Source organism: Glycine soja, chromosome 2 (genome assembly GCF_004193775.1).
Source record: "Glycine soja cultivar W05 chromosome 2, ASM419377v2, whole genome shotgun sequence".
Taxonomy (NCBI): domain Eukaryota; kingdom Viridiplantae; phylum Streptophyta; class Magnoliopsida; order Fabales; family Fabaceae; genus Glycine; species Glycine soja.
The window spans coordinates 18,314,766-18,331,562 of NC_041003.1; the positions used below are offsets into that span (position 1 = coordinate 18,314,766).

General features: G+C 38.8%; 1 protein-coding gene and 1 non-coding gene across 2 annotated transcripts; one reads left to right on the plus strand and one right to left on the minus strand.

Annotated features, from left to right (window-relative positions):
- Nucleotides 1–5,819: 5,819 nt before the first annotated feature.
- On the plus strand, nucleotides 5,820–7,946 carry LOC114373403 (the record flags this gene model as incomplete). Its single annotated transcript, XM_028330870.1, has 2 exons — nucleotides 5,820–6,710; nucleotides 6,930–7,946. Coding segments are annotated over 2 exons (1,908 nt in total), but the record flags the coding sequence as incomplete, so codon positions are not given.
- Nucleotides 6,084–6,190, minus strand: LOC114404626. Its single transcript, XR_003665064.1, has one exon. It is a non-coding gene; the product is annotated as a small nucleolar RNA R71 (small nucleolar RNA).
- Nucleotides 7,947–16,797: the final 8,851 nt, after the last annotated feature.

A 16,797-nucleotide genomic window follows, 5' to 3' on the forward strand; every position in this document is an offset into this window, starting at 1 on the left:
GTTTTGTAATTTCACATGCACTAAGTGGATATTTGATGTGTGTGGTTGGAAATAAATTTAATTGAATTGGTAGAAGCCCAATCCAATTAAATTTTAGAGGGGGAGGTGAGCATTTGCTTACTACACCCCATTGCCACATCATATAGTCACACTTTGTGCATGTCCTTCATGCTTTTCATGCCTCATGACACCTAAGCACACTTAGTGGAGAATCTTGGAATTGATCTTGGATTAGTGGGCTGAACCATAACTAAAATTCACTAATCATAATTAGTGAAATTTTGGCTCCAAAGTTTGGCTCCACAAATTCAATTTCAAATTCAAGTGAAATTTGAATTTCCCTCCAATTTTGTGTGACACTTAGGCTATAAATAGAGGTCATGTGTGTGTATTTTTTTCAACTTTGATCATTTGAATATTAAACTTCAGATCCCAAAGCTCATTTAGAGCACAAAATTTCGTGCTCTTCTCTCCCTCTCCCTTCATTCATCTCCTTCTTCCTCCAAGCTCTTATCCATGACCTCCTATGGTGGTGAGCTTCTTCTAGACTCATCTTCTCCTTGAAGTGGCGTCTCCTCTCTCTCTTCCTTTCTCCATTCCGCTGCCATTCATCTTTCAAGAAGCAAAGGAATCCATTGATGAAGAAGATCCTAGGCCTACAAGCTCCAATTGAGCTTGCATCAAAGACTCTCTAAGAATTTTGCATGAACATGTTAAGGACTAATTAACATGAAAGATTTGACTCAAATCAAATAATAGGCTAAAAGAATTTCATAAACTCATGAACAAATGAGTTAGACAAAGAAACAAGAAAATAAAATTCAGCACAACATAAGAAATCTTATGTGACAAGTTTCATGACTAGACATGACTTCTATGACAAAACAACAATAGGTGAACAAGTCACTCTAGATTTTTGAGGTTTTCTTCTACTTTAATATTTTTGTAAGAATTTTATGGTTTAGGTTTCAACCACAAAAAATAACAAGACAAAACTCAAAGGAACCTAAACTCAACACAATTCATGGTTCAAGAACAAGAACAAGAAATTTGAACAATAGAAAATCAAATCTAGCTTATATAGCCAGTTTAATTGGTGGAAACTCTAAAGAATCATGTTAAAAGAATTTAGCACAAGACATGTGACGAGATACATGGAGGAAAAAATGAAGAAACAACAATGGAAGAGAAGGTAAACCAAAAAAAATTAATGGAGGTTTATGGAGCACCTAGTTGAAGCTCTTGTGCTCTGATTACCACTTGATGGAAACTTGCTTGTGGGGCTTCTATGGAGGCTGGATCTTTGAGCTTCAATGAGGTCCTTTAATGGTGATTTTCCACCATGGAGATGCAGCAGAAGACAAAGGAGAAGAGGTGAGAGGAGGCACCATCCACTAGGGAATAAGCCATGGAAGAAGGAGCTTCACCACCAAGATGGCCTTGGATAAGAAGCTTGGAGAGGATGCTTCAATGGAGGAAAAGAAAGAGGGAGAGAAAGAGAGAGGGGGGAGCACGAAATTGAAGGAATAAAAGAGGTAGAGAAGTGGAACTTTGAAGTATGTCTCACAAGACTCTCATTCATCAAAGTTACAACAAGTGTTACACATGCTTCCTTGAGAAGCTTCCTTAAGAAGATTCCTAAAGAAGCTTGAGCTTAGCTACACATACCTCTCTAATAGCTAAGCTCACCTCCTTGAGATGAGAAGCTAGAGCTTAGCTACACACCCCCTATAATAGCTAAGCTCACCCCCATGACATAAAACATGAAAATACAAAAAAAAGTCCTTACTACAAAGACTACTCAAAATGCCCCGAAATACAAGGCTAAAACCCTATACTACTAGAATGGCCAAAATACAAGGCCCAGACGAAGGAAATACCTATTCTAATATTTACAAAGATAAGCGGGCTCATACTTAGCCCATGGGCTCGAAATCTACCCTAAGACTCGTGAGAACCCTAGGGCCTTCCCATGGATCTCTAGCCAATCTACTTGGAGTCTTCTACCTAATGCCCTTGCGGGGTAGGATTGCATCATTTTATTCAAAATTTGTCACTGGTAATCGATTACCATAATCATGTAATCGATTACACAATGCATTTTATGAAAAGTTGTGACTCTTCACAATTGGATTTGATTTCCAACGTTCAGATACACTGGTAATCGATTACCAATATAGTGTAATCGATTACACCATTTGAAAAATATTTTGGAACGTTGCAAATCAGTTAAAAACATTTTGAAATCAAATTTGGTCACTGGTAATCGATTACATGAAACTGGTAATCGATTACCAGAGAGTAAATACTCTGGTAACTTAGAAATTTTTTTAGAAAACTCTTTTGTAAAACAAAATTGTGTTATGTTTGGATTTTTGAAAAATACTTCCCTTGTGAAATCTTGTCTATTGCTTCTTGATTTCTTCTCTTGAATCTTGAAATCAACTTCTCTTGAGTCTTGAATCTTGATCCTGATTGTTCTTGAATCTTGAATCTTGATTCTTTGAGACTTGATTGTTGAAGCCTGGTTCTTTGGAACTTGCTTAACTCTTGATTCTTTGGCATCATCAAAATAATCTTGGAAGTCATTGCTTCCACACAAAATTCGTCATCAAAGGAAAGCTTGTGCATTAAAGAAAAACAAAAATAATTGTCATAGTTACAAGGCCTATGCAGCCAAATTTCAACAAAGAAGAAAAAAGATAAAGACAAAGGCAGCCTAGACACATGCATCATCGCCTTGTTCCATAGCACCCTACCCTTCCTCAGCAACCTCCTCTTCCATAATGTTAGTCTCTTTATACGACTAACTTTTGTATAGAAATCATTTTCCAAAGTTTGTATAGTTCCCCAATTTATGGTTATTTTGTAGTGATTTTTGTAAATAAATCTTGTTTTATGGTTAATGCTATCTCTAGAACATTTCCATTGGATTTAATGATGAAATCTATGCATTTTCAGGTGAAAAAGAGGCTAAGTTTTGAATTGCAAAATGTAGCAGTTGGGCTAGGCTAAGTAGTTGGGCTAAGCGCATATCCACCGCTAAGGAGAATTTGGCAGAGCATCAGCATCAAAGCCGTGCGCTAAGCACGAGATCAGTGTGATAAGTGCAGCAGGTGCCTTCAGCCTGGCTAAGCTCAAGACTGGCGCTAAGCTCAATTTCACTTACTCACGCTAAGCGCGAGGGTGGCGCTAAGCGCATCGTCACAATTTCAGAGCCTATTTAAAGCCTGTCTTGTGCAGAATTAGGGTACCACCTTTTATGACAGCTTCTACAGACGACCAGGGCACAAAATTCCAGAGCAGCCACAGGCCTATTTGGGGAAAAGAGCCCTAGAAGCATAAAAGAGGAGCAGCTTGTGCATTGATGCCTAGGTTTTGTCATTTGAGAGAGATCATTGAGTAGAGAATGAGTGTAAGATGCTGAGAAGAGGAGGAGGAATCCCCCTTCTTGGGTAAGTGATGTGCCATCATTTTCTTCTATTTTCTAAACCCTTTTTGCACCATTTTAATTATTGATTGGTCTTAATTATCAATTAATTAGGCAGTTTTATAATTTGGGCTCATTTAGCTAATTTGATGTTTTTAATCTAATTTCAGGAATTAATGAAACATTGGGCTTAATCCGGATTTTGGTTGTGGACTTGAAGAGGGCAAATAAAGCAGCGCTTACCTTAGTTAATTTCTAATTAGGAAATTTCGCAATTTTATTTTATGTTGTTCAGTGTTTATTTCGTTTTGGGCCAGAGTATTGTAATAGGGCCCAGTGACTTTGAGTGACTCTTTTTAAATAGCTGCCTTGGGATTCGTGCAGGACATTCTATTCTGTTATGCTATTCATTATTCAGAGCTTTGTTTTAGGGTTTTTCGTTTTTCTGTTTTGCTGCTTCTGAGTTCGTAATGCAATTTTACGTTTTCTGCTTCTAATTACAATTTCGTTCTTGCTTCTTCTTTTACTCTCATTTACGTTTCTGTTCCATTTTACATTTCTGTTTGTTTACGTTTCTGTTCATTTACGTTTCCGTTCATTTACGTTTCTGCTTCATGTTTCAATTGCGTTTTCTGTTTGAATCCATGGAAGGCTAGATTTTCTGGTGTTGTTTCCTTTTGAGGACGAAGCCCAACTCTCTTTGAGGTTTCGCTTGTAATGTGGTTCCCTGGCAGTTTTCCCTTCACCAGTTATCCCAATTTCGTGAATATTAATCAGTGCACGCTTCGTGTTCGATTAATTGCCTCTGAGCCTAACTTGCGTTCATGCTTAATGGACGAAGGGCTAACTGGTGTATGTGGTGCCTAATCACGTATTGAAAACCCTAAGTTGATTTTCGCTTAGTAAATTGAAATAGGGTTGGATTAAGTGGTTGACTGTTAGGGACGAATTCTCCATAACCCAGGATAAGAGAGTGGCTTCTGAATCAGAGGAAACAACCCGTTTTTAATATTAGTAGTTTCGTATTCCATTTTATTTGTTCTGCTCTTTAATTACCAAACAACCAACCCCCCCCATCGTTACTGTTACTGCAAGCATATTATGAACATTTGGCTTGTCACTGCTCGTTGGGAAACGACCTAGGATCACTTCCTAGTTACTGCATTTTCATGTTTATTTGATTCGGGTACGGCCTCGATCAAATTTGGCGCCGTTGCCGGGGAGCAGTGTCCAAAGGTTCATAATAGCTAGCTAGTGTTGTGTGTTTAATCCTTTCGTGTTTTAATTGTTAGTATGTGTGTTAGTGTTGATTAGTGTCCTGGTGTTTTGTTTAATGTGTGTTCTGTTTCAGTTTTACCATTAAGCGTTTCCCCTGTTTCAGTCTTGGGTGTTTTGCTGTGAAGATTGTGCTTGAAAACAGAGTAGTAGTAGAAATCAGCTTGCGGCAAAAACAGAGTAGTAGTAGAAATCAGCTAGAGACGGATTTTAGCGACCACCCATGCTGAATTATTTGAGATTTTTTGTTTTAGTAGCTAGGGTTGTTATTTTTGGCTGAATTTTTTTGTGGTAACTTCTTTTAATCAATATTTTGTGGGAAAAATAGCTAGAGCCTTTAGTTTGGTCAGATTTGAAAGTTCCAAAAAACTAGCAAATTTTGTGTTTGTCAAAACTTCAAACGGCCATAACTTTTGCTCCGGTTATCAGAATCGCAATTATTATATATGCATTTGGGGTAGAAAAAAAATTCATACGCTGTGGCAGCCGGCCATCGGCCGGCTAAGGTCTCCATCGTCCAAAAAAAGCGATTCTGTCAAAAGTTTTTTATTTTTCAAGTTTTATTCACTTATTTTTCTTAACTTACCATTTTTAGCTTTCATAGTTAGACTTTGAATTTTTGTCTGAAATTTTTTGTGCTATCTTCTCATCATTTTATAAGGTTGCTCACAAAATTTCAAGTCATTTGGATATCATTTGAGGGTAGCTGTAGTTCAAACCTACACCTTTATTTACATGACCAGGCAACTAGTTGTGTGCATGCTGAATGTAGTGTATGACTAGAGGCAATCCATCTGACTTACAACCCTTTGATCCTGAGATAGATAGGACATTTCATAGATTAGTTAGGCATCATTTTATACCTTTTGATCATTCTGAGCATTCCATAACTGGTGAATCTGTGCATTCTGTTATTGGTGATTTTGAACATCCTGATCTTGAGCATTATAATTTTGAGCATTCTGATTCTGAGCATTCTGATTTTGCACATTCTCAGAACATGGCACAACCTCCACCTCGTGAGAGGACTCTAAGGGAAATGGCTGCACCTGATTTCACCTATGAAAGCTTGTGCATCCAATACCCTGATGAGGATGTCCCATATGTTCTTAAAACTGGACTGATTCATTTGCTTCCAAAGTTTCATGGCCTTGCAGGTGAAGACCCGCACAAACATTTGAAAGAATTTCACATTGTCTGCTCCACCATGAAACCCCCAGATGTCCAAGAGGATCACATATTTCTGAAGGCTTTTCCTCACTCATTAGAGGGAGTGGCAAAGGACTGGCTGTATTACATTGCTCCAAGGTCCATCACGAGCTGGGATGACCTTAAGAGAGTATTCTTAGAAAAATTTTTCCCTGCTTCCAGGACCACAGCCATCAGGAAGGATATCTCAGGTATTAGACAACTTAGTGGAGAGAGCCTGTATGAGTACTGGGAGAGATTTAAGAAACTATGTGCCAGTTGCCCCCACCATCAGATTTCAGAACAGCTTCTTCTCCAATACTTTTATGAAGGACTCAGTAATATGGAGAGAAGTATGATAGATGCTGCCAGTGGTGGAGCCCTTGGAGACATGACTCCTGCTGAAGCCAGAAATTTAATTGAGAAGATGGCCTCCAACTCCCAGCAGTTTAGTGCCAGAAATGATGCCATAGTCATTAGAGGAGTGCATGAGGTAGCTACAAACCCATCTGCATCATCTGAAACTAAGAAGCTTGAAGGCAAACTGGATGCATTGGTCAACTTGGTAACCCAGCTGGCCTTGAATCAGAAATTTGTACCTGTCGCAAGGGTTTGTGGTTTGTGCTCCTCTGCTGACCACCATACAGACCTTTGCCCTTCCATGCAGCAACCTGGAGCAATTGAGCAGCCTGAAGCTTATGCAGCAAATATATACAATAGACCTCCTCAACCTCAGCAGCAAAATCAACCACAGCAGAGCAATTATGACCTTTCCAGCAACAGATACAACCCTGGATGGAGGAATCACCCTAACCTCAGATGGTCCAACCCTCAGCAACAACAACAGCAGCCTGCTCCTTCCTTCCAAAATGCTGCTGGCCCAAGCAGACCATACATTCCTCCACCAATCCAACAACAGCAACAACCCCAGAAACAGCCAACAGTTGAGGCCCCTCCACAACCTTCCCTCGAAGAACTTGTGAGGCAAATGACTATGCAGAACATGCAGTTTCAGCAAGAGACCAGAGCCTCCATTCAGAGCTTAACCAATCAGATGGGACAATTGGCTACCCAATTGAATCAACAACAGTCCCAGAATTCTGACAAGCTGCCTTCTCAAGCTGTCCAAAATCCCAAAAATGTCAGTGCCATTTCATTGAGGTCGGGAAAGCAATGTCAAGGACCTCAACCCGTAGCACCGTCCTCATTTGCAAATGAGCCTGCCAAACTTCACTCTATTCCAGAAAAAGGTGATGACAAAAATTTACCTAACAATTTCTGTGCAGGTGAATCTTCTTCCACAGGTAATTCTGATTTGCAGAAGCAGCACATTCCCCCTCTTCCATTCCCTCCAAGGGCAGTTTCCAACAAAAAAATGGAAGAGGCAGAGAAAGAGATCTTGGAAACGTTTAGAAAAGTAGAGGTAAACATACCTCTGTTGGATGCAATAAAGCAAATTCCAAGATATGCCAAATTCTTGAAGGAGCTGTGCACTAATAAGCGGAAGCTTAAAGGAAGTGAACGAATTAGCATGGGCAGAAATGTCTCCGCATTGATTGGTAAATCTGTTCCTCAAATTCCTGAAAAATGTAAAGATCCAGGTACATTCAGCATACCTTGTATCATAGGGAATAGTAAGTTTGACAATGCCATGCTAGATTTAGGAGCTTCTGTTAGTGTTATGCCTCTGTCTATTTTTAATTCTCTATCTCTAGGCCCCTTGCAGTCAACTGATGTGGTAATTCATTTAGCTAATAGAAGTGTTGCCTACCCTGTTGGTTTCATAGAAGATGTCTTAGTTAGAGTTGGTGAACTGATTTTCCCTGTTGATTTTTATATTTTGAATATGGAAGATGGATTTTCTCAAGGATCAGTTCCCATCATTCTAGGCAGACCCTTTATGAAAACTGCTAGAACTAAGATAGATGTTTATGCAGGCACACTGTCTATGGAATTTGGTGACATAACTGTTCATTTTAATATTCTGGATGCTATGAAATACCCATCTGAAGATCTTTCTGTATTTCGTGCTGAAATAATTGACCATGTTGTTGATGAATACATGACTGATCTTTATTCTAATCTGCATGCCTCTCACTCTTCATGCATTGAGTCTGAAATTGTACTTGATCATATGTCTGAATTTGATGCTGAGAGTGAATCTGAGAGTGATATTGATTGCATGCCTGGTGGTGGTGTTTTACCTCTTGAGATTGATTTTATAGAGTCAGATAGGACTAACCATGTTTCAGGAAGTACACATACCTCTGACTTTCTTTATGAGGTAAAGGCTGAGAAACCATCTCCTTCTACCACTGTCCAGCCGACCACACCAGAATTGAAGCCTCTGCCATCAAATTTAAAATACGCTTACTTGGATGATAGCAAGAGTTTTCCAGTGATTATATCTGCCGCCCTTGCTGATGAGCAAGAGGAGAAGTTGTTGTCAGTTCTCAAGAAGCATAAGAAGGCTATAGGCTGGACCCTGGCGGACATTTCTGGTATTAGCCCATCCACATGTATGCATCGAATAAATTTAGAGGATGGAGCTAAACCAGTAAGACAGCCACAGAGAAGACTCAACCCGGTGATTCTTGATGTAGTGAAGAAGGAGATAACCAAGCTTTTGCAAGCTGGAATCATTTATCCTATCTTCGACAGCCAATAGGTGAGTCCCGTCCAGGTAGTCCCGAAAAAGACTGGCCTCACAGTGATCAGAAATGAGAAGGAGGAGCTGATTCCTACTCGGGTGCAGAACAGTTGGAGAGTCTGCATTGACTATAGGAGGCTGAACCAGGTTACCAAAAAGGACCATTTTCCCCTGCCATTCATTGACCAGATGCTTGAACGCCTGGCAGGTAAATCCCACTACTGTTTCCTTGATGGTTTTTCTGGTTATATGCAAATTACTATTGCTCCTGAGGATCAGGAAAAGACCACATTCACCTGCCCCTTCGGCACTTTTGCTTATAGGAGGATGCCTTTCGGCCTGTGCAATGCCCCTGGTACCTTCCAGCGGTGCATGATTAGTATTTTCAGTGATTTTTTAGAAAATTGCATAGAGGTGTTTATGGATGATTTCACTGTATATGGATCCTCTTTTGATGGTTGTTTGAATAGTTTGGAAAAAGTTTTGAATAGATGCATTGAAACTAACCTTGTTCTAAATTTTGAAAAATGTCATTTTATGGTTGAGCAAGGTATAGTTTTAGGCCACATTATTTCCAATAAGGGCATTGAAGTAGATCCTGCAAAAATTTCTGTTATTTCACAATTGCCTTACCCCTCTTGTGTGCGAGAGGTGCGATCTTTTCTTGGTCATGCAGGATTCTACAGGCGCTTTATAAGGGATTTTAGCAAAGTAGCCCTTCCACTGTCCAACTTGTTGCAAAAGGAGGTGGAGTTTGACTTTAATGACAGATGCAAAGAGGCTTTTGATTGCCTCAAAAGAGCGTTGACTACCACCCCCATCATCCAGGCACCCGATTGGACAGCCCCTTTTGAGCTTATGTGTGATGCATCAAATTATGCATTGGGGGCTGTCCTTGCTCAGAAAATTGATAAATTGCCCAGGGTGATATATTATGCTTCTAGGACTTTAGATGCTGCCCAAGCAAATTATACTACTACTGAGAAAGAGCTTCTAGCCATAGTTTTTGCTCTTAAAAAATTTCGATCTTATTTGCTTGGTACTCGCATTATTGTTTATACTGACCATGCAGCTCTAAAGTACTTGTTGAAGAAGGCTGATTCTAAGCCTAGGTTGATCCGATGGATGCTCTGGCTCCAAGAGTTTGACTTGGAGATCCGTGATAGGAGCAGAGCACAAAATCTAGTTGCTGATCATTTGAGTCGGATCGAACGTGTCTCTGATGCAGATTCACCTATTCGGGATGATTTCCCGGATGATCATTTGTATATATTGTATAGTATTTCTGACTCTCTTTCTACTCCCTGGTTTGCTAACATTGTCAATTATTTAGTTGCCTCTGTTTTTCCTCCCTTAGCATCTAAGGCCCAAAAAGATAAGATTAAAAGTGATGCTAAGCATTTTATTTGGGATGACCCCTACTTGTGGAAATTGTGCAGTGACCAGGTCATTAGACGGTGCATTCCAGATCATGAGACTGACTCAGTCCTGCAGTTCTGTCATTCTTCCGCACCGGGAGGTCATCTGGGTGTTCAAAGGACAGCTCGCAAAGTGCTTGATTGTGGTTTTTATTGGCCCACCATCTTTAAAGATGTGTGGAAGATCTGCAGCACTTGTGAGCAGTGTCAGAGAGCAGGAAATACACTTACATGGCGACAACAAATGCCTCAGCAACCTATGCTATTCTGTGAGGTGTTTGATGTCTGGGGTATAGATTTCATGGGTCCTTTTCCTGTCTCTTTTGGTTATGTTTACATTCTCCTTGCAGTTGATTATGTTTCAAAATGGGTGGAAGCCAAGCCCACTAGAACTAATGATGCTAAAGTTGTCGCAGACTTTGTCAGGTCTAATCTGTTTTGCAGGTTTGGAGTACCTAAAACAATTGTTAGTGATCAAGGAACCCATTTTTGCAACAGGACAATGCATGCCCTGCTTAAAAAGTACGGGGTGGTACACAGAGTATCCACACCATACCACCCCCAGACTAATGGACAGGCAGAAATTTCTAACAGGGAAATCAAGAGAATTCTAGAGAAGATTGTGCAGCCAAGCAGGAAAGATTGGAGTACCAGGCTTGATGATGCTCTCTGGGCACATCGGACTGCCTACAAAGCACCCATAGGAATGTCTCCTTATCGGGTTGTCTTTGGAAAGGCATGTCATCTTCCAGTGGAAATTGAGCACAAAGCATACTGGGCAGTGAAGACTTGCAACTTCTCTATGGATCAAGCTGGCGAGGAAAGGAAGTTGCAACTGAGTGAGTTAGATGAAATCCGCCTAGACGCCTACGAGAATGCCAAGTTCTACAAAGAAAAGACCAAGAAGTTCCATGATAGCATGATAGTTAAAAAAGACTTCGTGGTTGGGCAAAAAGTGTTATTGTATAATTCTAGGCTTGGACTCATGAGTGGTAAGTTGAGGTCTAAGTGGATTGGTCCTTTTGTTGTTACTAATGTTTTTCCTTATGGTACAGTTGAGATCAAAAGCGACTCCACAAATAAGAGCTTCAAGGTCAACGGACATCGACTTAAGCCATTCCTCACGAACCCTTCTTTAGTGGACGTAGTGGTGGAAGAGACTTCCTTACTCCACCCTACTCTTCCTCCACCATGACTTAGGGAGTTTTTCTTTTCCTATCTCCTTCTTTGCTTTTATTACACTTGTCCGATTCTTTTTGATGATTTAATTGTTTTTAATCTTTTAATTGTGCTACATTAAGGACAATGTGTTGTTTAAGTATGGGGGGAGTGTTCTTTGGTTTTGCTAGTTTTGATGGTTTTGTTAATTTGTTAGTTGTGTTAATTTGTTAATGTTGTTAGTTTCGTCGGATTTTTAGTTTAATATTTTGGGTCAATTTTGTGTGCACGTACGACTTTGCATGTTTTTCTTTGAATTATAGGATATGTTCAAGAAATGGGTAATTGTTTTGAAAATAAAAGTTCTTGACATTTTGTGACTTGAAATCCTTGATTCTTCTCTACATGTCATGATAGTTTTGAAAGCTCAATTTAAAAGTGATGATTTTACCTTTGTGAGAATTTGAGCCATCCATCATTATAATCATTTGGTGTGTTTTGCCCCATTGATTGCTCGCACAATAGCCTTGGCTTGATTCTTGTTGATGCGTCCTAATTCACATGCATATTTGGAAATGATTAAGGCAATTTTGTTCTTATAAGCTTCTAGCCAAATGGACTTACCTTGAATTAATTCCTTTGATAGCCCTTTTGAGCCTTGTTTCCCTTTCCTTGTTTTGAAGCTCACTACAAGCCTTAAGTGAAAAACCATGATATTACCATATCCTTAAGGAATTTTGGAGCTTTGGAATTGTTTTGGGAATAAGTGTGGGGGGTTTTTGTTTCATTGGACAACTTGTTTTGTTGGCTATGCTTCATGATGTATTTTGGGCCATACTTGATGTACATTGTATATTGGTTAAATGTTGGACATGCTGAATGAAATGTTGTTTCTCAAAGGCTAAAGAGTAAAAAAAAAAAAAAAAAAAAATTCAAAAAAAAGAAAAAGAAAAGCAATAAAGTTGAGTGAATAAGATCTTAAATGGCACAAGAATGATGAAACTCTTGGTTCTACTCTTCATGTTTAATTTTTATCTTTACTTCTTTTTATTTTCTTATTTTTCTTAAAATGCACTTATTCCCCTTTGCTCCTCTATTCCTTTGGGATTTAGCCACTTATTCCATATTTCTCCATACCTTGTCCTTGGCCCCATTACAACCTTAAAAGACCTTTTGATCCTCATGTGCTTGTGTTTATGGGTTGATTGTCAATTTTAGAATCTTGCCAAGTTTATGTGGTGTTTGCTTTCATGGGTGCTTTGAGGGTAAATAGTAGCCTAGACACTTGAGAGATAGAGTGTATATCTTGTGAGGCTTTATCACTTTTCATTCTTGAGCTGATTAACTATTTTGCCATGATTGGGTTGCTTGGATGATTTTCATGAATATATTGACTTTTTGGATCTCCTTATGTTAGATGTTACCCATTCCTTTCATTCCTTGATGTTCATTTAGAAATATGTGAATGTTTTTGTTTGTCTCCCTCTGATATCCTTGGATTTTGTTCTTTGTTTCATTTTGCCCAGGAGTGCAAAAGGCTAAGTATGAGGGGTTTTGATGTGCCATCATTTTCTTCTATTTTCTAAACCCTTTTTGCACCATTTTAATTATTGATTGGTCTTAATTGTCAATTAATTAGGCAGTTTTATAATTTGGGCTCATTTAGCTAATTTGATGTTTTTAATCTAATTTCAGGAATTAATGAAACATTGGGCTTAATCCGGATTTTGGTTGTGGACTTGAAGAGGGCAAATAAAGCAGCGCTTACCTTAGTTAATTTCTAATTAGGAAATTTCGCAATTTTATTTTATGTTGTTCAGTGTTTATTTCGTTTTGGGCCAGAGTATTGTAATAGGGCCCAGTGACTTTGAGTGACTCTTTTTAAATAGCTACCTTGGGATTCGTGCAGGGCATTCTATTCTGTTATGCTATTCATTATTCAGAGCTTTGTTTTAGGGTTTTTCGTTTTTCTGTTTTGCTGCTTCTGAGTTCGTAATGCAATTTTACGTTTTCTGCTTCTAATTACAATTTCGTTCTTGCTTCTTCTTTTACTCTCATTTACGTTTCTGTTCCATTTTACATTTCTGTTTGTTTACGTTTCTGTTCATTTACGTTTCCGTTCATTTACGTTTCTGCTTCATGTTTCAATTGCGTTTTCTGTTTGAATCCATGGAAGGCTAGATTTTCTGGTGTTGTTTCCTTTTGAGGACGAAGCCCAACTCTCTTTGAGGTTTCGATTGTAATGTGGTTCCCTGGCAGTTTTCCCTTCACCAGTTATCCCAATTTCGTGAATATTAATCAGTGCACGCTTCGTGTTCGATTAATTGCCTCTGAGCCTAACTTGCGTTCATGCTTAATGGACGAAGGGCTAACTGGTGTATGTGGTGCCTAATCACGTATTGAAAACCCTAAGTTGATTTTCGCTTAGTAAATTGAAATAGGGTTGGATTAAGTGGTTGACTGTTAGGGACGAATTCTCCATAACCTAGGATAAGAGAGTGGCTTCTGAATCAGAGGAAACAACCCGTTTTTAATATTAGTAGTTTCGTATTCCATTTTATTTGTTCTGCTCTTTAATTACCAAACAACCAAACCCCCCCCCCCCATCGTTACTGTTACTGCAAGCATATTATGAACATTTGGCTTGTCACTGCTCGTTGGGAAACGACCTAGGATCACTTCCTAGTTACTGCATTTTCATGTTTATTTGATTCGGGTACGGCCTCGATCAGTAAGGAACTATCATTCTCTGCTTTTAATCTCATTTATTGTTAGGGTTTCTTTGTAATGGATGGCTAAACACCCTAGTTGGGGATTTCTAATGAACAACTGATGTAAATACCTAATATCTAATTGATTATGTTTTCTGTGTTCAATGCTTCCTTCAATGCTTAATGTTTGTATGCTTTTGGTCTGATCACCCATTTGTGTGCACAATTAGGTGACTTTGGCATTGGAAAATGTACTGTTGCCTTAGAACTTGATTAAAGTAGGATTGAAACTTAGCCTTACATGAGGGATCTGTGGGTTAAGTTTTGGTTTTAATTATGTTGTTACAATAATGCTGTTTAGTTTAAGCCTAGTCTTACATGAGGGATCCGCAAATGAAGCTTAGGCTAAATTAGGCTAAACTTTAGTAAGCTACTTGAGCTGAGTGTAGTCTTACATGAGGGATTTGTGGATGAAACTCAGTTTAAGTTAGTTTAAACCTAAGAGGGCTGTCTAAATCGGGTGTGGTCTTAAATGAGGGATCTGCGGATGAAGCTTGGATATTCATCTTGACGAGGGATCGAGGGTTTAGTAATTTAGGCTACAACATAGAACACAAGAACACAATTGATTAGAGAAATATATTTCTATGCATCAACTTTTTTGTTAGAAAGACCCAACATATCTACCTACTGCTGTCATTTTATTTACCTTGCATTTGATAGTTTTTAGCATACAAGTTTAGTTTAAATTCTGTTTGAATTTATCACTTATACATGTTCTCTCAACAATGCTTCAATTCTGAACTTAATTTAGGATAACATTAGTTTAAATACTTGATGACCCGGTGCACTTTCCGATGAGAAAACTCCCCATTGAAAATTTTGTTGAGACATAAGTACACAAAAAGTAACTGCAGTGGGGAGTGATCAAAGTATTTATGGTTCCGTTTTCGGGGAACTAAACTGTTAGTAGAGTTTAGTTCAGTTTGCAGCGTTGCTTTAATTTTGCTTTTTCAATTTTTTGATTCTTTTGACTAACATAGTAGTTTAGTACATTCATTGCTTTGTTGAACTGGATAACTACTGTACTGTTCTTGTATGCAAAGAAGATCTTTTGCAGGTGATTTGATTCCCATTGATTTGGAGATTAACGCCACTTGTAGAAGGTGTAATCAAGAGAGAATTAGAAAATTTTTGCAGGACTTAGAGGCAGCAGCAATTCCAGAGGAAGAACCTCAATCTTCTAAGGCATCTTCTAGTTTTCCTATTGCAGAACATTCTCATTTAGATCCTAGTGAAGACTACATCATGGCTGAAGAGCCAAGAAGAGTTACTCTGGAAAATTATTTAAGTTCTAATATGCCACAATTTTTCACCAACATTGCACAACCAGAAGTTCAAGCACAAACTATTACTTATCCACCATCATTGATTCAGTTGATTCAGAATAATTTGTTTCATAGATTACCAAATGAACACCCATATGCACACTTAGCCACTTACATAGAAATATGCAATACTATTAGGTTGGCTAGAGTGCCTGAAGATGCAATTGGACTGAGCTTGTTTTCATTTTCTTTATCAGGAGAAGCCAAGAGGTGGCTTCATTCATTCAAAGGTAATAGTCTTAAGACATGGGATGAAGTAGAGGAGAAATTTCTGAAGAAATATTTCCCTGAGTCTAAGACTGCAGATGGAAAAGCTGACATCTCTTCTTTTCATCAATTTCTCAATGAATCTTTGAGTGAGGCTTTGGAAAGATTCTGTAGTTTATTGAGAAAGACTCCTACTCATGGATTCTCAAAACCGATACTGCTCAATATCTTTATAGATGGGTTAAGACTGCAATCCAAACAACTATTAGACGCTTCTGCAGGTGGAAAAATAAAATTGAAGACCCCTGAAGAAGCCATGGATCTCATTGAAAATATGGCTGTAAGCGACATTGCTATTTTGAGAGATAGAGCTCACATTCCCACCAAAAAGAGTTTATTGGAGTTAACTTCCCAAGATGCATTGTTGGCACAAAACAAATTGTTGTCTAAGCAACTGTAAACCTTGACTAAAACACTAAGTTGCCAACTCAAATTCATTCTGCACATACTTTACATGCTTTTTTTTTTGTAGGTTGCAGGATGTACCATCTGTGGAGGAGCTCATGAATCTGGATGTTGTATTCCTATTGAAGAACCCCGACTAATGAAGTCAATTACATGGGAAATCAGCCCAGGAACAATTTCAATGTAGGAGGATTTTCTGGATTCCAACATGGCCAGCAATATAATCAACAACAGGGACAATGGAGGAACCACCCTGGAAATCAGTTCAACAGAGATCAAGGTAGACCATCCACAAGGCCACAACAACAAGGGCCTAGTCTCTATGATCGCACAACAAAGCTGGAAGAGACTCTAGCTCAGTTTATGCAGGTTTCTATGTCCAATCAGAAGAGCTCAGAGTCCACCATAAAGAATCTTGAGGTCCAAGTGGGACAGCTTGCAAAGCAATTGGTGGATAGATCATCAAGCAGTTTTACTGCTAATATAGAGAAAAATCCCAAGGAGGAATGTAAAGTTGTGATGACTAGAAGTAGAATGGCCATCCAAAGAGATAATAGTGAAGCTGGAAAGAAGATGGGGGAACATAAACAACAGTTGGCACCTAAGCCAGCACTTGAACCTATTTCTGATTTTGTAGAACTTGAAGAGATTAATGAGGAGATTGAAGATGACAAGGAAGAAGAGACACAAATAAAAGAGAAAGAAAAAGAAAGAATAAAAGAAGAAAAAGAAAAAGAAAAAAGTTGGAAATGAAAAACAAAAAGAGAAAGTTGTTGATGATGAGATGAGGAAAGGCAAGAGTGAGGTAAACATTGACAAGAAGAAGGATACTACTCCAAATGAAGGCAAGGAAGTACCTTATCCTTTGGTACCTTCCCGAGAAGAGAAAGAAAGACATCTGGCCAGA